Source organism: Mizuhopecten yessoensis, unplaced genomic scaffold, assembly GCF_002113885.1.
Source record: "Mizuhopecten yessoensis strain PY_sf001 unplaced genomic scaffold, ASM211388v2 scaffold9197, whole genome shotgun sequence".
Taxonomy (NCBI): Eukaryota; Metazoa; Mollusca; class Bivalvia; order Pectinida; family Pectinidae; genus Mizuhopecten; species Mizuhopecten yessoensis.
The window spans coordinates 3,110-27,309 of record NW_018407927.1 but is presented as its reverse complement, the minus strand read 5'-3'; the positions used below and the strand labels follow the sequence as shown (position 1 = coordinate 27,309).

The window sequence follows — 24,200 nt, the reverse complement described above, 5'->3', positions numbered from 1 at the left end:
GTTGTATATGACTAGAAATACTTCACACGCATATCCCTTTACAGCATTACTTTTTTTTTAGTTTAATCGTCAAGGTCAACGTCTAACGAATCAGCCTACTCTGTATTCCAAATGAGGATAATGCGCGGTGTGTAGTTACCTGCGGTCACGTCTCGAGCACATTACAATAATATCCCCACCGACGTATGATTATAAAAGTCACGCAAGCTATTACATATTTTATATTGACAAATCAAATTATCTGTTGATAACACTTTTTAGGCGATACATGCTGAAAGTGATAATTGGTTTTATCGTCGTCTAGTTTATTTAAATGCAAATATTTTTGATAAAAAAATAGTTATGTTTTTTTGTTTTGTTAATATCATAAAATATATCCAATAAAGTGTTCGGCGCCCCTCCTTTTCAGTTAATAGATAATGCGTTACAGATATATTACTGGCTTATTCTTAATCAAGCATAAAACAATACCGCAGCAATACAATAAACATATTTCTTCCATCATAGGTCTCTTCAGCAATATGCCTCTTTTGGGGTTCCTTATGTCGGTTATATAGCCAGGATAACATATACTTATATACATGTAGGGGACCAGATAAAGACAGATTTATTTATCCTTGCCAAAACAAAACGTCGGTTCATTTTTGTAATTTACCTCATGCCTACGACATAGAAAGTCTTTGCCAGTAGAAAGCTATAAAGGCAAGTTTAGACATGTGTACAGGCAACACAACAAGATTAAAACTACTGACAAAATCACAACAACAACCTTATCGAATGGCCGTGCAATTTTGTTGTTTAGTAGAGCAGAACATTTACTTCCTCATTGGATACCTGTGCGCTTGCGACGGAGCAGACACAAATCTCCCGCTTTATACGCAGCATATGTAAAATGAAGGTGTGTAATGTCTGGCTGCTGGAGGTTCTGTGTATCTTATCAACTTTAAAGATTGTCAACACATCAGGTATGATTTGATGTACACTTTCTGTTAATCCTTCATTCTAATAGCAAACATATACGTCACTTTAATATGAACTTATATGTTAAAGCACAAACCGTTAATGTTTGACCATGGGTAATATTGCTTCCGCATTGCACAGTTGCTGGTATATAGTATCAAGCGATATGCGTTTATTTCAGGATATGCACATGTAAAAACAACACATAAACAATATACTAGCTATGCTTCAAATGTTGCATGGCAATGGTGCTGTGTTTCTTCTGTTCTTTCTTTTGTACTGACATTGATTTGGTGATTGATATGTTTTACAACACTGTTCGCAAGTCAATGACAATAACACATTAGTCTATCCACCTTCAAATTCCATATATATATGACCAACTGTAGCCAAGGGGCTTATTGTCTTTATAGTTTAGTAATTTATTATTATATCTTCTTTGTGTTTATGTAATGTAGGTTTTTTGCGTTTTAACGTGTGTTACTTGCCGACCTCATAATGCCTATTTTGTTGGAATTAATTCCTTGTCCCATAGGTCTCATAAGTAATAACGGCAGTATGATCAAATAGGAACATTGGATTTGAACAAGCAAATAGTTCGTCGGATGCGTATTACTTTTATATATATAGTCAAAACAGAAATAACGACAGTATGAAGTAAATGTTTATTGGAGGGGTTTTACTTAAATACATATAAAGACAAAACATATAGTTAGAACAGTACAGACAAAGATATTTGCCATTTTTCAAGACAGAAACATTGACATTTACATTTCATAACATTTAACAGAGATCAACAGTCACTATAAGATCAAATACAACAAAACAAAATAGTTGAGTATGTGAAGCATGCTGTTGCAGTTGAATACCCTAGACTGGCTACCAGCCACTAAGTTTTTATGTAGAATTTCTCAACTTCATTTTACTACTAGCTTATCTCCCCCTTGTTTAGAACTTAGGGTCAAATGTGAAAAAAGCGCTCCCCGGAATAGTGGTGAATGCAGAAAGGTCAAGCCCATATTAGATTACTGAGATTTTGCTGATTTGTTTCGGTTATTAAGATGTGGTTGGGATGAGACCAGGGACAGTTATATTACCCTGGGTTCACAAGTGATTGTTGGAGTGGGGGGATTGGGCAAGAGGGGGTTCCTTTAGCTGCGTTCATATAGTATTGGCTAGACATTATAGGGCCTGTTTTATTACAGTTGGATATGTCCTGAACATGGATGAAGCTATTACCAAATCATTATGAAAACTGAATTATTCAGAAATCGACCTAACTGAGAAAGAATTGTCAACATTGATTTGCAGAGAAAGATATTTTATCTTGTTAACCAATTGGAAGAAGAAAAAGCTTGACTTAATATTGCCCCCTTTGTTTTCATAAACTATAAAAAAATGCTCTGGTAGAATTTTATGTTGTTGTTGTGTTACCAATGATAGCTTTGATGAATTATCAAGTTAAAAGCCTGACTCAGTCAGATAAAAAAAAAATAAAAAAAATATTCGGGTAAATAAAACCACGATTGACTTTTTGAATCAGTTTACATGTAAGCTAACCTAGTCCGAAAAGCAAGTGAGCTTATACCGTGCCCGTCGTCCGTCCAACGTCAATTTTTTTTTAACTTTAAACGACTTCTTCTGAATAACCAAAAGACCAAGGATGATGATATTTGGCTAATAACATGCTGGGATTAAGAGCTAAAAAATATGTTCAACTGAATGACCGTGACTTATATTCACGATCACAGAAGTCAATATATTTTCAAACCATTTTAACGTCTTCTCCTGAATAACCATAAGGCCCAGACTGTTGATACCTGGCCAGTTACTTGCTTGGATGAAGGGCTTTATAGTTTTTAGCTCACCTGGCCAAAAGGGGTCAGATGTATTTTTTTTTAACAGGTTCTTTTGAATGACTTTAATTCAAGACACTGCTATTTTGCCTGTAGTTTTTTCTTAGTCCACGTTTAAAGTTCAACAAGCTCCCTATAGCAGATGCTGTAGTCACCTAAAATGTTTACTCCCTGATAGGTCATATTCAAAGACCTCAATTAACAATCGGACTTATATATGTAATTTGAATATATTGAACTTGTAAATAGGTTATGAATAAATACATAACCAGGTTAACGTAGTCAAAATTAAAGCATTAAGGTTGATGTTGTCATAACAAATTGCTCACCGGACTTATAACATATTTATTTCTTGTGCGAACAAAGTGAGTGCTTAGAAATGACCAATAATTTAAAGATCATTTATATGCCTAGGTCATGTTTTATTTGTCTTCTCCTAACTGTTGAGAGGAATTCCTTCCTAAAAAAAGATAGATGTTGCCATGGATAAAATATTTTAGTTAATCCTTATAATTTAATCTACAGACCCGTACACGTTCGCTGTTCCAGTTTCACCGTACCGTTTGCGTAGCATTTCCGTACCGTTTGCGTAGCACTTGCGTATCACTTGCGTTGCATTTCCGTAGTACTTCCGTACCATTACCGTAGCATTTCCGTAGCACTTGCGTAGCGTTTCCCTAGCATTTCCGTATCGTTTCCGTAGCACTTGCGTCTACACCTTTCCATTTAAAAAGCGTTTGTGAAACGTTCGGTCGAAAGTTTTACGGAATATATATTTGTCGAAACGAATTGTAAAAAAAATAAAATCATCATAAACCGCATTACGTGAAAATTATTACAACTATCATAATAGTCTGAAGAAAAAAACACACAAAAATGACGGTTTACACATACATGGACGCATAGGTAACATCCCTCCTCCCATAGGCCTACTGTGTGTTCCCCACACCAGCAGCTAGACTTTAGGGGTAATTTGAATAACTGGCATACAGCTGGCCATGTGGTAATGACCTGTCCCTTGTTGAAGGTATAAACAACTTTAGTGGCCGTTATAAAGGTGGTTAGGGCAACATGACCACCCGCTGACAGATACATTTCTTTCAATATGATATGTATATACCTGAGTATATAGGCAGCGATAATGCATTGACCATTCACCTGTGATCACATTGGATTATGATGTGCTGTACCTGATCAAGGTCACATTCTGTGATTTCAAGGCAACTAAGTCCATGTCGATTAATCCAATTCATTGTCTATCCATCACATACAGATGTATACAGGTAAATCAGTTCAAGGTAAAAACCTACAGGTAAGATACTTTGGCTGTCTCTCGATCAGAAAATGACAGCCCCAGGCACAATTTCATGTCATGTATCTGTTGTAGCTCTTAGACAACTTTATATACCAAATTATTATTAGGTCAACCCAACTTATATCAAAATGAAAGGAATGTTCTCAATTTGTAAAACGGTACTTTAACAAAAGTAGGTAAATTTATACAAAGAGTAATGAAGCTACTTAATATCTAAAATTAGTTAGCTAAAAGAATTATTGAAATGGGTCGTTATTGTATAAATTGTATCATGTGTCATATTATGTGTGTACTATGTCCATCAATGTATACTATGTAATATGTGACCTCTTGTTACGCACGTATACGTGTGGCGTGAGTGTAAAAATAAACTTGAAAAACTTGAAAACAACATTGCCTTAACCAACGTAAACTAGTATTTTACTTGGAATTCCTAATTTGATAAAAAAAATATGTCCCTTATTAGGATATTTAACTTATCACGTAGATGATTTGTTTTAAAACTAATCTATTTTTTTTTTTAATAATCTATCATGAGTTCTGTTATCAGCAAGCAAGGTTAAATACTAACCCTAATACGTAACAAACTTTTCATATCAGATTATTGAAAATGATGATATTTTTCAGTAATCATTAAAAAAAATCATTATGAGAAAATGTGCAGAAAAAAAAGAATATCCTCAAAAGCAATGTTTTATAGATATATTTACGATCAATATGATCTACAAAACTACTTGCGTAAACCCATACAAAAAGAATATCTGAAAAAAAATAAAAAATAAATATCTCCTCATAACTTAAAATTAGAAAAAGGGCGATATCAAAACTTTGAATCGTCGAGTGTGTAATGTTTGTAATTTAGATGATGTTAAAGATCATGTCATTCTGATTTGCGAGCAATTGTTTTGAAAACTTATAATAATAAAAAGCCAAGCATGTTTAAATTGAAAGGATTATTGAGTGTGAAAAATACAAAAGAAATAACGAACTTAAGGAAATATATAAAATTTGCAAATTCTAGAATTACCTAATTATTATAAATATAAATAGTTGCAGTTGTAATTGGTGTTGTGAGTGTGGGTAATGCTATTTTGTATTTTGCACAGTTAATATCACAAATTTTGTTACTTTGTAACCGGTGAGTCGAACGAATCAAAGTAATAAAGAACTTGAACTTGAACCAGGCGATGAGGTTACGTACATGTATGACAAAAAATGAAATATTGTAGCACCTACACTTACATGTATTGAGCACAGACAAACAAAATGTTATGTAGTTTTGCCACTCATCTAAATTGTGACGTTGTCTATAAAAATTCTGACAACGGTCAGAGACGTATACTTTAAAGCAAACATTTTCACTTGATTTTGTGTGCGGTACCATTCCCAATCACCAGTTTCACGAAAATTTACTTAATTATGGAGACTCCTTAACTCGCCATAACGTTTTCATGTGGAACTAGAGGCAAGAGATTGTGAGCATCCTCATATAGATATACATGTATACCCCGCCCCCGGAAGGGAAAAATGTTATATATGAGTGATAAACGTATCTATTTTAAAAAAAATCCCCCTACCCACACCTTTTTATTTTGCTCTACTCTACCATGACTAATTGCCCCTGGACCCTGATCAGAAAGCTATCGCCCTAGGCCAACACCCTCCTTGATCCACGCCTGTTTAGGTGCAAACGTACATGTACAAACGGAGAAATACATATTGTAGATATATTGAAGTTTGATTGTGGTCTCAGTCCCTATGTTATCTTCGATTGTGATCTCAGTCCCTATGTTATTTGACATCAGACCCATATACCCTCTGCAGTACACACCCTTCAGGGTGTGCCAGACAGTCATAGTTTCTCCATTACCAGGATTCAGACAGGTAAGATTTACCTGTAGAAAAGTCAGTATAGATACCTACATTTTTTATGATCGATACAGAAAACCTATATTCTAAATAATACTAGAGGTGCATATCATGAATGTAAAACTCCCGCAACAGTATTCACGTACAATGTATACTTAAACTAGAATCAACTACATTTTCCTAAAAGATGTATAATAAAAAAAAAACTGTTTATTTGTGAATGACATTTAATTAATAGACATGATATAACATGTATACAATTCAAATCTCCGATGCATGTATTTGCATGTACTAAAAATTAAGCACGTTACCGGTCTCCAAATCCTACGAAAAATCTAAAAGTGTATGGAAGTATTAAAGACGATATAAAAATAGAAATAGAGGTACTGGATCCTTATTACGAGAGTCAGAAATTATATCATTTTTTTTATTATTAGGCTTATTAATTATTACGTTTTTCGTTAAAAAAACGTAACAAGTTTACTTACTGTCAATATTAATAAGTCTTTTTTTTGGTAAGCAGGTGGAAATACTTCTGACCATAACTTATTGTTATATGAGTGCCGCGTTGATCTGTTAGCGTACGTCAGGTCTTTGTGATGGTTATATTACATATACCAATATTTGATCGACCTTTATCTTTATAAATCACGAGACATTTCTGTTTTTTCACATTCATCCATTATGCAAACGAAATGGCAAACTTTAAAACATTCTTATGTGCCTCCTCGTAGCCTACAGTTTACTGACGTTTCTTCCTATGCATTGTTGGTATGTTCGTTTTGTTTTAGATATTTTATAAGCTTCTGCTTTTTTATGTGAACTCGTTCTTGTCACCACAAACGAATCAACGTTTGTAAGCGTCACCCGTAGCACTTCTGTACCGTTTGCGTAACACTTCCGTACCGTTTGCGTAGCACTTTGGTACCATTTCCGTACCGTTTTCGTAGCACTTGCGTACCATTTCCGTACCATTTGCGTAGCACTTCCGTACCGTTTGCGTAGCACTTCCATACCGTTTGCGTCCTAGGTGGAACAGCGAACGTGTACGGGTCTGTACTATACACAATCCCTGTGGAAATCCACTTTTATTGATGAACTCCTTTCTCTTAGAAATTATTACGCCGCTGTATCAGCCAAACAAAAGCGACCTTACAAACGGCGACATCACTTTTTTACGTTATGGGCTGATAACATAAATTCCTAAGCTAATGACAATGCTTGCTACAAGCAAGATTAAATCATAAACATTGAAGCTGAACAGTGCGATAATGTTTATAACATGGTTAGCGTTTTAATAGCAACACTACATGTTAGGAAAGGACACTTCATATGATGTTAAAGTGTTTTTTTTTATGGATATAGGTCTGTTTATTTACCTGTAAAAATATGTTACTCGGACGTTTTTACAATGCTTTTTGGACATTGCCATAGCTATACTCATCTACTGTTGAGGCTGGTATGCCTCTCCTCACCTAGTTAAAGAGAATTTACCTCCGCAAGACTTAGGTATATAAACGAACTTTCAGTAAGATGTCATTTCGTAGCATTCAGCTAAATCACTAAAGAGATTGACATGCTATAAGTCCAGTGATATATGTCTGTGAAGACATCCGCCTTAATGCTTTATTATTGACTACATTAACCTGATTACGTACCTTTCACGTAGCTTACGTACAAGTTCAATATATTTTAATTACATATATATATTCCGATTTTTAATGAGGGGACAGTGAATATGACATAGCAGGGAGTTGAAATTTAAGGTGACTATTACATTTTTTTAGAAGCTTGTTGAACCTTAAGTTTACAGGTGTAAAGTTAACACAAGGTAAGCGATGCAGCCTCATTGGGACTGTTTTTATACCCAGTAGTAAGCATAAAAATGTACAAAGTGGTTAAAAATACAAACATAATGTACATAACATCATTATATGTATATTGTTTACATCAGCATTATGTCATAACAAACATGACAAAATACATTCAAGGCCCATTGTTTAATAGTTCATCCAGTGTATAGTCAGAAAAGGGGGTGAGAGCAATAACATATAAGGTGCTGACCAGCCTGCGGTAAGCAGGTAGTCAAATTATAAACCTTATCCACATTTGACCAGTCTCTAGAATCAGACATCCAAGTGATCAAAATTATTAGATTTTTTTTCTAGCTAATTCAATATTCTAGAGACGGGGGCCAGTATATGGATATCCCATCGGTAAGCTTGTAACCGAAGGCTTGTACAAGTGTGAATACCTGAGGTAAAGTGGATTAATATAAAAAACCTAAATAAAAGCAGTGAGGACAGATCATAATGTACTTGTTCGTACAAAGATTACTCATACCATCCTGTACTTAAGTATCCTGTTGAATCATTTAAATGAGGTTCGATGTTTGGCCAGTACATTCTGGCATATAGGACTACCAATGTTGTTCAAATAAATGACCTTCGCCGATGTTCAAGGTCAAAGGGGTCAAATATGTTAAACTATGTTAACAACGTCTTCTTAATAACCCGAAGGTTCAGGCTAGTGATATTTGGTCAGTAGCATGCTCGGGAAAAGGGCTACCAAGTTCATTCAAATATATTATCTGGAGCTGACTTATAGGTCACAGGGGTCAAATATGTTTAACATCATAAAACGACTTCTTCTGAATAACCATGAGGCCAAACATGAGGAAATTGGCCATGAGTATGCTTGGATGAAGGGCTACAAAGTTAGTTCATTAAAAAGAACTTGACCTGAATTCAAGATCACATGGGTCAGACATCTTTAAAATCTTAAAACGACTTCTTCTAAATATCCACGAGGCCTAGAATATTGACTGACAAGTAGCATAGTACGATAAAGGGCTACTCATTTTGTTAAAATGAATGACATTTATCTGTCGTCAAGGTTACAGGGGTCAAATAGGTTTTAAGCTATTAAACGACTTCGTCTGAAAAACCAAAAGGTCCAGAATGGTGATATTTAGCCCGTAACATGCTGGGATGAAGTGCAACAATTTTTATTCAAATTAATGACATTGGCCTTTATTCAAGGTCACAGAGATAAAATATGCTCAAAATCTCTTAACGACTTCTTCTGAATAACCAAAAAGGTCAACGTCTAAAGAATCGGCCTACTTTGTATTCCAATGAGGATAGTGCGTGGTGTGTAGTTACCTGCGGTCACGTCTCGAGCACATTATAATAATATCCCCACCGACGTATGATTATAGAAGTCACGCGAGACCTATTAAACTTTTTATATTGACAAATCAAAAAATCTATTGATAACACTCAACTGTTTAGGCGATACATGCTGAAAGTGATAATTGGTTTGATCGTCGTCTAGTTTATTTAAATTCAATTAGTTTTGATAAAATAGAGTCATGCTTTTTTGTTAATATCATAAAAAATTTCCACTAAAGTGTTCGGCGCCCCTCCTTTACAGTTAATAGATAATGCGTTACAATTAATTACTGGCTTATTCTTAATTAAGCATAAAACAATACCGCTGCAATACAATAAACATAATTCTTTCATCGACTTATTGAGTTACGGTGTCCCCATAATCTGATGTGTCATCATAGAATATGGATGTGTCGCATTGGTGTTTTCATTATGTCGATATATTATCACATTTTCTAAGATAGCTTTGACTAAATAAGTATCACGTCGGTAGTTAACTCGACTTTTAAGCCTGTTATACTAGGTGAGATATCGACTTGCCATCTGTTAACGTTTTATTTAAATAAGGTTAGTAAACAAATATTTTCCCCACAGAATTATCATGAGACGTACTTATGCAAATTAGGTCTCTTCAGCAATATGCCTCGTTTTGGGTTCCTTATGTCGGTTATATGGCCAGGATAAGAGAAATTCATATACATGTAGGGGACAACAAGATTAAGACAGGCTTACCGACACACTTTTATATTTGAAAATGTAACTTACGTCCATTTAAATTTAGATAATTAACACGATTTAATTATCCTTGCCAACGAAACCCGTTGGTTCATTTTCGAAATGTACCTCACTCCTACGACATAGAAAGTATTTGCCAGTAGAAAACTATCAAGGCAAGTTTAGACAAGTGTATAGTCAACAACACAAGAGTAAAACTACTGAACAAATTACAACAACAACCTTATCGAATGGCCGTGCAATTTTGTTGTTTAGTAGAGCAGAACATTTACTTCCTCATTGGATATCTGTGCGCTTGTGAAGGAACAGACAAAAATCTCCCGTTTTATACGCATAATATGTAAAATGAAGGTGTGTAATATCTGGGTGCTGGAGGTTCTGTGTATCTTATCGACGTTAAAGATTGTCAACACATCAGGTATGATTTGATGTACACTTTCTGTTTAACCTTCATTCTGATAGTAAACATATACGTCACGTTGATCTGGACCTATATGTCATAGCACGAACCTTAAGTGTTTAACCATGGGTAATATTGCTGGTACAACAGGTACACTTGTAGGGGTTAATATAAAGCTTGTACCTAAGGTTCATGTTTTATACTTCCGCATTGTACAGTTACTGTGACATTAACAACACATAAACGATATACTAGCTATGTTTCAAATATTGCATGGCAATGGTGATACGTTTCTACTGTTCTTTCTTTTGTACTGGCATTGGTAGGCCGATTGGTATATTTTACAACACTGTTCGAAAGTCAATGACAATAAAACATTAGTCTATCCAACTACACATTCCATATATATATGACCTACTGTAGCCAAGGGGCTTATGGTATTTATATATTAGTAATATAATAGTATATCTATTTTGTGTTTAGGTAATGTAGGTGTTTTGAGTTTCAACGTGTGTAACTTGTCGACCTCATAATGTCTATTTTGTTGGAATTACTTCCTTGTCCAACATATAGGTCTCATAAGTAATAACGACAGTATGATCCGATATGAACATTGGATCTGAACAAGCAAACAGTTCGTCGAATACGTATTACTTCATATATATATATTGGCAAAACAGAAATAATGACAGTATGAAGCAAATGTTTATTGGTTTTACTTAAATACATATAAAGGCAAAAAATGTAGTACCAACAAAACCGACAAAGATATTTGTCAAATATTCAGGTCGATCAGTCCATTTTTCAACATAAATAACATTTAGCAGAGATCAACAGTCACTATGAGACAACAAACATACAACACAAACAGAGTAGTTAAGTATGTGAAGCATGCTGTTGTAATTGACATTATAGGGCCTGTTTTATTACAGTTGGATATGTCCTGAACATGAATGAAGTTATTACCAAATCATTAAGAAAACAGACTTATTCAGTAATCGACCTAATTAAGAAAGAGTTGTCAAAATTACTTTGCAGGAAAAGATGAAAAGCTTTGTTTTTACAAGAATGTTTCGGGTAAATAAAACCATGATGACTTTTTTAATCAGTGTTATATTCACGGTCACAGGGGTCAATATGTGTTTAAACCTGCAAACGACATCTCCTGAATAATCATAAGGCCCAGAATGTTGATAGCTGGCCAGTAACATGCTTGGATGAAGGGCTGTCTAGTTTTTGGCTCACCTGACCCACATGGGTCAGATGTATTTAATTCTTTTAACAGGTTCTTTTGAATGACTTCAAGTCCAGACACTGCTTTTCTGCCTGTAACTTTATCTTAGTCCACGTTTAAAGTTCAACAAGCTCCCCATAATAGATGTTGTAGTCACCTAAAATTCTAACCCCCTGAAAAGTCATATTGAAGACTTCAATTTAAAAATCGGAACTTATATATGTGATTTGAATATGATGAACTTGTACATAGGCTATGCAAAAATAATAAAGCATTAAGGCTGATGTTGTTAAAAAATGCTCATCTGACGTATAACATGTCAATCTCTTTTGCGACCCAAATGAATGCTAAGAAATGACCAATAGTTTAAAGATTATTGATATGCCAAGGTGTTGCGGAGCTTTATTTGTCTTCTTTTTCGCTGTTGAGAGGAGTTCCTTCCTAAAAAAGATAGATGTTGTCATAGATAACCACTTTAGTCATAGTAAAATATGAAATGAACTTCAGATGATATGCCATTTAATAACATTATGTGATGTTATGAAGGCGCTAGAGATGTTATAAACATTGAAACTGAATAGTCCGATGATGCTTAAAACATGTCTAGTGTTTTAATATAAATATTAAATTATAATGAAGGACACTTTATATGAAGTTCAAGTTGTTTTTATGGTCATATGTTTGAGGTTTTTCATATACATGTACTTACCTGTAAAAATATGTTAATCGGATGTTTCACCATGTTTTTTGGACATTGTCATAGCAAGATACATCTACTTTTGAGACCGGTATGCCTCTACACACCTAGTCAAAGAGAAAATACTTTCGCATGACCTATGTATATGAATGGACTTTAAATAATATGTCATTTCGTAGCATTCAGCTAAATAACTAAAGACATTGACATGTTATAAGTCCAATGAAATATGTTTATGAAGACATCAGCCTTGATGATCTATTATTGACTACATTAACCTGGACATGTACCTTTCAAGTAGCTTACGTACAAGTTCAATATATTTTAGTTACATATATATGAATATTCCGGTTTTGTATGAGGGGTCTGTGAGTATGTCATACCAGGGGGTTGATATTTGATTTAATTTTTTGTTGAACCTTTAGACAACAGGTGTGAGTTAACACAAGATGAGGCCTATTGGGACTGTTTCTATACCCAGTAGTTAGCATAAAATGTACAAAGTGGTTACAAATACAAACATAATATACATAACATCATTATATGTTTATTGTTTGCATCAGCATTATGTCATAACAAACATGACAAAATAAATTAAAGGCCCATTGCTTACTAGTTCAACCAGTGTGTAGTCAGAAAAGAGGGTGAACGCAATAACAGATAAGGTACTGACCAGCCTGCGGTAATCAGGTAGTCAACTTATAAACCTTATCCACATTTGACCAGTCTCTAGAATCAGACATCCAAGTGATCAAAATTATTAGATTTTTTTTTCTAGCTAATTCAATATTCTAGAGACGGGGGCCAGTATATGGATATCCCATTGGTAAGTTTGTAACCGAAGGCTTGTACAAAAGTGTATACCTGAGGTAAAGTGAATTAATATAAAAAAACTAAATAAAAGCAGTGAGGACAAATCATAATGTTCAAACGGTGTTTAGTAAGAAAAGGAGGTGAGAGCAATAACAGGTAAGGTGCTGACCAGCCTGCGATAATCAGGCAGTCAAATGGCAAACCTTATCCACATTTGACCAGTATCTAGAATCAGACATTCAAGTGATCAAAATTATTAGAGTTATTTTCTTCTTCTAAATAATTCAATATTCTAGAGACGGGGGCCAGTCTATGCATATTCCATCGGTAAGCTTGTAACCGAAGGCTTTTTATTGTACAAACGTGTATTCTTGAGGTAAAGTGAATTAACAAAAAAAACAAACAAAAAAAACAGTGAGGAAAAATTCGAATATAATTGTTCGTGCAGACTCGACGCCCCTGCAAAGATTACATATACATGAACCACACTGTACTTAAGTCTCCTTTAATCATTTAAATGTACATTTCTGGAAAAATCTGAATATAAACATGTTATCATCTCATTTTTAACTCACCTGGCTCAAAGGGCCAAGTGAGCGTATGCCGTGGTGCGGTGTCCGTCGTCCGTCCGTCTGTCCTGCGTCAACCTTTTTACTTTAAACAAAAGTTTTTTCCTGAAAAACCAAGAAGCCTAGACATTTGATATTTGGCTAGTAGCATGCTGGCATGGAGGACTACCAAGTTTGTTCAAATACAGGACCTTCGCCGATTTTCCAGGTCAAAGGGGTAAAATATGTTAAAATCTTTAAACAACTTCTTAATAAGCAGAAGGCCGATGATGGTGATATTTGGTCAGCAGCTTGCTGGGATAAAGGGCTACCAAGTTCACTCAAATGAATTATCTGAACCTGGATTAAAGGTCACTGGGTTAAAATATGTTTAAAATCTTAAAACGACTTCTTCTTAATATCCATTAGGCCAAGAATGTTGATGTCTGGTATGTCGCATACTACGACAAAGGGCTAAATGAATTACCTTGACCTTTCGTTAAGATCACTGGGATCGAATATGTTTTAAGTATTTAAACAACTTCGTCTGAATAACCAGAGGGACCAGGATGATAATATTTGGCCAGTGGCATGCTAGGAGGATTGGCTACCGGGTTTGTAAAAATGAATTACCTTGACTCATATTTATGGTCACATGAGTCCAATTTGTTTAAAATCTTAAATGACTTCTTCTGAATAACCATTATGCCTAGAATACTGATATTTACCTAGTAGCATGCTTGGATGAACGCCTACCACATTTGTTAACATGAATTGCCTTGACTGCTAGCTAAGGTCACAGGAGTCAAATTTGTTTCAAAATCTTTAAACGACTTCTTCTGAATAACCTGAAGAATACAATGCTGTTATTTGGCCAGTAGTGAATAAAGTCATTTGAATGACCATGACCCACTTTCAAATTCGAAATTAATCAAATATGTATAAATGTTTAAATTACCTTATCTCAAAAAACAAAAGATCTAGGGTGTTGATATTTGGCAAGTTGCATGCTGAGATAAAGGGCTATTCATTTTGTTCCGTTTGATGACCCTGTTTGACTTTCAATATGACAGGGGTAGAACATGTTCTTTTGAATAATTTATAGCCATAAATACTGATATTTTGCATGTAGCTTTATCTCTTATCGTTATTAATTGATTTTGTTATTGTGCGATTTGTTTTTGTGGGGGCATTGTCTGTGACTTCTTTAAGGCGATTTTCTTTTGTAGACGAAAGTGTCGGTACAGATTCAATGCATTTTTCTCACTGGCTTATTAACTTACTTACGCTATTATAACAATTATAATTTATAACAATTTTAAGAACTTTTTTTTTTTTATCGAGTTACGGTCATATTATCCCACATTTCTAACCGTTGACCTCTGTTTGATACCTAGTCGAGAGGAAACGACCAAGTCTGCCATTTTGATGGGGTATGCACTAACATCAGCATATTTCATAAAAGATAACTGTTTTTGTTCGTTAATGGATGTTTTTAAATTATATCAATTAGCATTGTATAATACATTTTAAAACGGAGAGAAAATCTGGTAAATTATAATTAGCTGTTTCAAATATGTCAAACATAAGTTAAAAAGGATATCATCACTATAATAACAAAGTCATGGTTCCCCTTTTTAACTATTATGTTGTATGTTGGTTTATTTAATATTTATTTACATATTTTAATATCCGTTCCCCATTCTTTTCTGCTCATCATTTCTGTCGTTTAATACTTGATTTTACTATCACCACATTTGTACGTGGATGACCTTGCAATGCTGAGAATAGTGACAATGAGCAGTACTTTAGATCAGTAATACGTACAATAATGTTTATGTTGTTTCAGTTAATACCAGTCGTGAGCCAAATATCAAAAGCACCACTCGAAGTTCAAACCACAGTACTGCATACCGTAGCGACAAGGCAGTGGATGGCTGTAAAAAACAAATCTTCGACAATCAAAGCTGTTGTTCACACACACAAACAGGTCAACAGGAGGCATGGTGGCAAGTAGATCTAGAGGAATTGGTCGTTATTGAATACGTCAAAATATACTACAGAGGTGAGTAATTAAATACTTTGATTTTTATTCAACAATAAAACACAATTCTGCCGTCTAAAGGTTTTACGTGATATTCGTGACCTTAAGACGGCACTGAGTTGTCTAACTGCATGTCGTGAAAGACGACTAATGTAACTCCACCCAATCCCTAATCTACCCGTCTTCTTATTGCACTGGTTTTTGCGAAGTCGTTGATCCCAGAACTGACATTATTGACATTCAAAAACGATATTTACATAATTAAGTATATAATTTATTGTTAGCTATAAATGGTTAAACCGCCCGTAAGGCCTACCCCGAGAATGGTAAAAACAACGAGGATAGCTTGACATCATACGTCACAACAACACAGAAAGCAAAATGCAGTGTACATTCAATGACGTATATCGTAAACAATAAACACGACAGATTGTCTATGTTGTTAGTAATGCTTTCCATCAAGTCGACATTCTGACTAATGAATCTTCTCCACACCAGAGGTTTTTATAAGACTGTTTTATATAAACCATGATTTAATTCTTGGTTATTAACGACGGACTGTTATGTATAATACTGGTACTGTAAACCTCAAGTGCTGTAACTCGGTTTTCTGCGTATACGTAAACACACGACCGTTACATGTATATTTTCCTTATTTTCGTGTACCTACGGATAGAAGTTGTGACAAAAGACAAGCCTTGTTAGGCACACCTGTATTAAGGACAATTACTGATAAGAACAACCAACATATAATCAATGATTCCTCCCTTTATACTTGCTTTAATGTGATATATCAATTTAACAGAAACATTATCGATAGAAAGAAATGTTTTGTTCATTTTGATAAATAGACCTAGTTAATAATAAGGGCAACACGGGAAGTGTTGCAAAGTACGGCGTCTGAAAGTGAGTTGGAATTGAAATAAAGATATTCCGATACCAAACGTAGAAATGTATGCTACAGAGGTTTTATCCGAAAAAGAAAATTAAATAAGAATCCCTAATTCCTCACGATGTTCCTGCATCAATCGCCAGTTATATAATATGCATTGGTTAATATCCTCGCGAAAACGTGAAAATAGTTCTCAGTTAAAACAGCATATACACATAAGCTCTAGTGGAAAATCTTGTTTATAAAATTTAGATCAAGGGTATCTGCAAAAACAACGATTCGGTGGCTATAAAATATACCAGTCGAACACGTCGGATTGGCAGAACGGTTACCTTTGCCATAAAGACACAACACCAAAGGCGGATGCGTTGTCATTGATTCCCCAGATACAATGTACAGGTAGCGCCCAGTACCTGACGATATACAGCGACAGACGGTCAGGAGGTCAATCGTGGTACTCTGATAACGCTATTCTGGAGCTTTGTGAGGTAGAAGTGTACGGTACGTAACTGACATATTTAACCTAAAAAAATGGATTCACACTAGTAGAAAATATTGAGGGATAATGGAACTTTTAGAAGTTGTATTTTAGACATAAATGAATATGCATGAATCCCTATATAATATAAACGGTTAACCATAAGAACATCTTTGTAATATACTTAAAGTATCTGTTCATTTTTTTTTTTTTTTTTTTTTTTTTTTTTTGTTTGTTTAGTGACAGGATAGGTGTCTTCCATTTCATTACTCATCTTTGCAATTTGTTAGGTCTTGTGTGTCTACAAGTCAGTGAATTGTGTTGCAATTAAAAGGTTAGTATAAACGTTTGTGCATCATTATGTCGGTGTGGAAGACGTAACATATAAAAAAATGTACATCCAAGCTATTTGGCCAATGATAAAACAATACAGCATATATTTTGGTAAACATATTTTATATTTTTTTTTATAATGATAACAGATAGGCTTATGTCCGAACTCGTATGCTAATATATTTCAGGTTGTCCGCTTGGGAAATATGGTGATGGTAATTGTGATTCAGATTGTGATGTAGGCTGTGCCAATGACCTATGCGATCCAGTGACCGGAGGATGTACATGTAATTACATATATTAAAAGATATTAATACTGGAAAAAAAGTACAACATGTCATTTGCCTGTGGAACGAGAGAAAACGAATCAGTTTATCATTCATTTTTCTGTTCATGAGAACCGTTATGATAAAACTCAATTTAAGTATAAACAAAGAGTGTATGTCGTCATCATAACCTGAATCAAAATACTGTGTATTGTCTTTGCTTTGACGTCGTATAGGCTTTCGGTGCAGTGCTAACATATGGATATGTCTTATCATGCTAACAATATAACATCATGCTCATTATAACTTTTTTTTCAAGTAATCAACGTATGGTAAGCAGTCTTCAATATACATTTCTACGTACATAATTTTAAAATCATTGTAAACAATGCGTGTAATAAATGTATACATTATGTACATGTTTCATTTTATTTTTAGACTGTGCAGTTGGATACTATAGGTCTGGATCTTTCTGTGTAGAATGTCCCGCTAATTGTTATGATAACATATGTAATGTAGAATCCGGTGTTTGTTCTGGTAAGTGATTCCATGTACTTCTGCATAAATCAACACTGATATGGATATTTTTGTTTACCTTTTGTGTTAATTTAATTTCTTATCATAAGATATAATGCATTCGCTGTGGGGACACAAATTCATTCAAATTTTATAATTATACCACTTCTGATGTGTTATTTGCTTATATATATTTATCAAGTTTATGAAATTATATTATGATTTTATTTTTTTATTATAAATTGGTTCACAATAAACATTTTTTCTTGCTCAGTTGTGTTTTGAAATAAACATGTATTAAGCACCAATGAGTACAATCACATAAGTGACAATTAATGACCTAAAACTTAGATAAGGAAAATGTAGCTTCCTACCATTTTTCGGATTCTGACTTGTTGTTTGCGATTTTCAATGAAAGCGTGTACTCCCGGGTATTATGGAAGCCGTTGTAATCAGACTTGTCCGTTTAACTGTAAAGACAAACGATGTATGCAAAGCAATGGAGAGTGTGAAGGTATGTATCACTGAAAAGTATGAAAAACGTGCAGAGAAATGTGTTATTTAAGGATTAGTTAGGAAATTATGTAACTTTATAAAAAAAATTACAACATGGTTGTTAGATACCAGGTCCGATTATGATTTGGTGATGATATATTTCCCGGTCATCAAAAGGAAAATGAATTACATCATATTGAGGTGACATTGCGTTGGAAAAAAAGGGGATTCTTAATTTATATTCATGACATGCATACAGTACAAAGTTGTTATAGTTGAGATAGGTTTGTTTTATATATTAATATGTTCGTCAAATGTCAATAGGAAACATATAAAGTTCGTTTTGATTTTGCATTGGCCAGACTGTGAGGATATATTCTTCGGATCGTCCTGTGATAACTGCTCTGTCGGTTGTACCAATCGTGTCTGTGACAAAATATCCGGAAATTGTAGTCGTAAGTATTACAAAAAAGAGCACCTGCTCTACTCACTGATGGCTTATATTTCATTATATTTCATAACCTATTTTCCTGAGTTTAAATGTGTGATCCAATTGTCAATGGAATCATATTGTGATTATGGTCGTTTATTTGCGTATACATCGTTGGTTTATATTGCAATAAAGAAAACCATTCAGCTGTTTAAGAGAGTACATACAATATATATCACTATCGCTGTTACCAAAGTATTGTTAATGCTTAAATTAAAGCATGCATAGACCAAAAACATCATTATAACAAAACCATTTATTAACTACAGTCAATCAAAGCATATTTAGACACGCTTCTTCTATATGTACACTGCATATATGTGCATTATGCTCTAAAACTCTATGGATGTTTGAGATCTATGCCTAGGATATACAAAGACTATGGAAACGGCTAACCTGCATAGGTAGAGAGAAAAAGTGATATGATTTATCCAAATGCATGTCGTAAGATGCGTCTAATGTGGAGCCCTTTCCATGATCCATGGTTGCTTTGAGGATATTTAAAAGGTTTACATACGTAATGTTTACATACAAATTAAACAGATGATTGGTTATAATTATGTCCTATCTTTCATATAAGTTTGCATTCAATACTAGTGTTTTACTTCCATACACTATTACCAAGCTTTAGGACAATAACTGCAATAAGATTAATAAGTTTGGAATATATGTGATATCAAAGTTTGATTTCGTCGAGTGACATAAAAATATACAATTTCTCCTAAATCGTTGTACAGGTAAACAATATAACTATCTCACTCAGTATTAGCTTAACAAAGGGGTTAGTCGGTCTCGTTACGTTGCGACACCGTGTAATACGTACATTGTTTGTGTAAAAGTATATGGTATCATATAGGACGAGTATAGAAGATGTGAAAAAATAGCAAGAAAGTATCTGTTGCCATAATCCGCTTTGCTTCCCATTACCCTGTCCGTATCCGCTCTGCATCCCTTTACACACCTGATTTTCCCTACCCCTGTCTCCCCACACCACAACACGTTGATTCACTCAAGCTTAGGTAAAAATCTTAACAAAATTTTCGTAATCAATATCTAGCACATGGAAACGATTGAAATAAAAAAAACAGAAGTTTCGGCTCCACATATTTGTGTATTTTTAGCTTGCTTGGACGGCTTTTATGGGATGAAGTGTGATCAGTAATGTTCTTCTAGTTGTAAACACAACACATGTACACCATACGAGGGGAAATTTACAGGTTTGGAACTTTGTCATTGCAATTAGTTGTTGTACTCTCTGATATCTGTGTATTTACAATAAACCGCTCAAGGGCAAGCAAATTATGTAAAACATTTCTAAAAATCTAATCATAGGTATTTAGATCTTCGTTTTGTATGCTCAAAGTAATGTATTTAAATTATTTGTTCAAAGTTCATATGATTGATTATATTTCTAAACGTAGTTGAAGATATATACGATACAATTGTATTCTTATCTGAAAAGAGATACAAATGTACTTGTAAAATCGTATTTATTTTTTATTAAAGCCTTTGTTTTCTTGTAATTCTTGTTTGAATATATAACAAATATAATTTGTTTTTAATGTAAAGTGAACGATGTATTTATTTAGTCTCAAATGACTGCCTATGTTGTTATTTAAGCATGCATACCTGGATATTTTGGTGGTACCTGTAACACAAGCTGCCCGTCCAATTGTAAAGGCGATATATGTAATCAGACCTTTGGGATATGTACAGGTATGGTGATATGTAAGGCCATTGACGGAAGTTAAATCATATAATTAGTTTTCCCTATTTATTAGTTTGAAACGTGAAATGGTCGGTTACACATAAAAAGCATTAATTCTAAATATTATGATGTGTATCCTTTATTGCATTGACTACTGTAACATTTTTGTTTTGCTGCATTAAGTATCCGTTTTAAGTGTGTTTAACAACAGAAATTTGGAACAATCAATGGTGATAATACATGGTGTAGAATCATAACGAAATGTTTTTTAACGAAAGCAATCACCGATATCTCAATAACATTGTTTGTCCTTTAATCCCGAGTTTTGTATAACCAGATACATTATTTTTGAGACGGTAAAAATGTGTTCATGAAGATATCATTATGATCTTGCATATTGATATTCTCAGTTCTTTTATCGTTGATACGTGACTGCATGAAATAATGTTTTGTAGCGTGTTGAGTATTACGTTTTTGACATAGTAAAACAGACAGAGTAAGTAATTTTGGGGTATATCAAAACTATCTCGCAGTTAGAAACTTGATATCATACGTCAAGAGGATACTTTAAATTTACATTATTAGCACACAGATTATATAAATCAAATAACAAAAGGACGTATTTTTATTGCACAGCCTACAGCAAGGCAAATGTAATTGCCATAATACAAATCTTATGTAAACATTACTGCAAGGAGACGTCAATGCATGTATTTGTTTAATTGTGTTTTAGAATGTGCACCCGACTTTCATGGCATTGACTGTAAGCAGATTTGTCCGGCAAACTGCCGAGACTCGCTATGTGCCAGAAGTAGCGGGGATTGTTCAGGTAAAATAATGCTCGCAAACAGTCACTTTTTTTTCTATTTGCCGATCATTTCATTTTTTTGATAATAAAAAAGGTACGTTAGGTTCGTTTTATGTGTTAAAAGTCTCATGTTCCGTTCGGTTATGAAACATGGTTGCTGTGGCCTATAATTGTTTGACATATACATGTATCGAGGCCAAGGAGATGTGAATTATCCTTCTCTTTTTGTTTGCCAAACATTATTATGTTGGTGCATTATGGCATCGGACATTCCATCTAATGTATCATTTGTGACAACATGGTTTGTTTAGGGGACGACTTCTAATATGGTCCCTATTACAATTCAAACTTGTTAATTTTTTTACTCAAGACATTTCTGTTTAATCTAAAGGCAAAACAATCTTAATAAATAATTGACAATTCTAGAATTCAAAATTGGATTGTACGGGACAACTTTTAATATTAATTGTTTTGATTAATGACCGGATATGCATTAAATCGGGCTGAAATAGTGAGGGTTAGTAAACTTAATTTAAATTAGAACATAATAACGTTATTCCATTTGATTTGGCATTAGGTGTAATGCACAAAAGGAGTCGTATGTGTAAAATATGAAATATTTGTATTGTAGCATGTGAGCCTGGTTTCTTTGGACTAACTTGTAATATGTCATGTTCTGGTCATTGTGAATGCCAACAGAACAACGGAACGTGCATAGGTACATTTGCCCTATCATTAACGTACAGAACATTTTGTCAAAGTATCTATGACTGAGCTATTAATCATGCATAGACAAGATAGTTTAAAGTGTAAGATTCACATTACGTACTATTATTGTAAAAAGACAATGAATCATGTATATTTTGCTTCATTTCTTTATCGTCAATTATAATCAAAATGTTTCACCAGGAACATCTTTATCTTTTAATATCTTATTTTTACTCCAATAGAGTATTTCTAAAAGCTTCACAAATCGTATTTTAATCCATTCTAATAAAGATGTTTTTTATGATAACATGTGATACCCAAACTCATTTATTTTTTGCAATTACACTACTTCAATTTGTATTATTAGCTTGTACGAGTGGATATTTTGGACTTAACTGCGAAGAGAAATGTGGGCAGTGCAGTGCTGGGTCATGCAGTAGGTCTGACGGGTGTTGCTTCTGTAGCGACAAGACACACACGGGACATGCGGGTGTAAACATGGCTGGGAAGGAGAGAAGTGCACTACAAGTATTTTGTTTTATTTTGTTTTATTTTCAAAACCAATAACTGATGTGATATTTCACCTGGTTAATGTAGATTTTGTTATAAAAGGCAATATGGAAATAACGAAACTAGGATAACACATGTAATATCTATTTCATATACATTGATCGAAAAGGAGTTGTCATTGCATCAACACACTTGTGTTTATTTCAGAGAAGGCAATGGAAGTCTCACACGACCAAACAGGGACGTACGCTGGGGCTGGTGTTGGAGTAGTGATTGTGATTGTTCTTGTTGTTATAGCAACTGTCATCATCCTTAGAAGGTATGCACTCACGGTAATTGTATTTTAAACCTTTGCGGATGATATTCCAATATTTATTGATCGTTTACATTTCGATTCTGTTTCATGTCTGTATTTTCAGGAAACGATTACCAAAACGCAATAAAGAAAATCACCGTGAATACAGAGGCAATACGTTTACAAATGTAGAGTCTTTACCAATGCCGTTTGAAACGTCAGACACGCAAACAAGTAGTGGAGGTAATTGTGTAGATATGAGTTACCACGTATTAATGTCATAATCAAATAAGGTGTTATCTGCATCACTGTTGTTTTATGTAAATGTGGAGGATAACATTTGACTGGGTCAAACAGTATCTTAATAGTGCAGCAGTAGTAATACATTTTGACTTTTGATTATAAGTCATTGTCGTATTCCATATATCATCGTATACTTATTTCTCATATGAATACCGTGTTAAATATTGTCATAAAGCCATCACATCAATTATGTTTATGTAACGTGTGTAATATCACTCCGAAAATGACGTCACAATCGAACAGAAATAATCAATGTGCTGTCACGTCATTGTGAAGCGGACGCAATTTCCATTATTTCGAAGACAGCTAAGTGCTAAATATTCGTTTCAGATCACAATTAAACAGTTTACTTTGTATTATATGATAGAAACATTTTGTCATTCGATTCCCTTCATACTAGGTTTATGAAACTAATTTTGGATTTTTCAGAGGCTCGCAAAATGAAAAATTCAAAATTTGTATCATAAAACTAATATGAAGGGAAACGAATGACAGATCTTCTGTATATAACATATACCAATGTAATTAGGATACTTTTTAATATTTGTTAAAAATAACTTTACGCAAGTATCCAGTTTTTCTTTAATACATATGTTTGATATTTAAGATACCACAGGTGAAGACAGACAGGTTTACGTGAACGTACATGACATTGACCCAAAAACTGATGATGACGTCGTGTATAACAACGTTGACGTCACCGGTGTCCCTATTCATGAACTGCGGTCTATCATCGATTGCAAAATCGTAAATG

At 34.1% G+C, this 24,200-nt stretch overlaps 1 protein-coding gene across 2 annotated transcripts; it reads left to right on the top strand.

The window, feature by feature from the left end:
• The first annotated feature begins 783 nt into the window (after nucleotides 1-783).
• Nucleotides 784-23,284, top strand: LOC110457531 (multiple epidermal growth factor-like domains protein 10). Of its 2 annotated transcripts, none has more exons than XM_021508855.1 (13): nucleotides 784-965; nucleotides 15,450-15,665; nucleotides 16,789-17,037; nucleotides 17,536-17,634; nucleotides 18,052-18,150; nucleotides 18,548-18,643; nucleotides 18,987-19,079; nucleotides 20,735-20,830; nucleotides 21,556-21,651; nucleotides 22,262-22,348; nucleotides 22,706-22,866; nucleotides 23,056-23,167; nucleotides 23,268-23,284. In XM_021508855.1, the coding sequence occupies exons 1-12, from the start codon at nucleotides 893-895 to the stop codon at nucleotides 23,116-23,118; spliced, it is 1,428 nt and encodes a 475-aa protein (XP_021364530.1). In that variant the 5' UTR covers nucleotides 784-892; the 3' UTR covers nucleotides 23,119-23,167; nucleotides 23,268-23,284. The 2 variants fall into 2 exon arrangements, with proteins under 2 accessions (XP_021364530.1, XP_021364531.1); XM_021508856.1 differs by lacking the exon at nucleotides 784-965 and adding an exon at nucleotides 10,152-10,326.
• Nucleotides 23,285-24,200: the final 916 nt, after the last annotated feature.

What these genes read in the sequence shown, in the direction of transcription:
- LOC110457531 (XM_021508855.1), top strand. Translation starts at nt 893, where the DNA reads ATGAAGGTGTGTAATGTCTGGCTGCTGGAGGTTCTGTGTATCTTATCA. An exon ending in CGTCAAAATATACTACAGAG is followed by an intron (nt 15,666 to 16,788) that starts GTGAGTAATTAA and finishes TATAAAATTTAG; the next exon opens with ATCAAGGGTATCTGCAAAAA. An exon ending in GAACAACGGAACGTGCATAG is followed by an intron (nt 22,349 to 22,705) that starts GTACATTTGCCC and finishes TTGTATTATTAG; the next exon opens with CTTGTACGAGTGGATATTTT.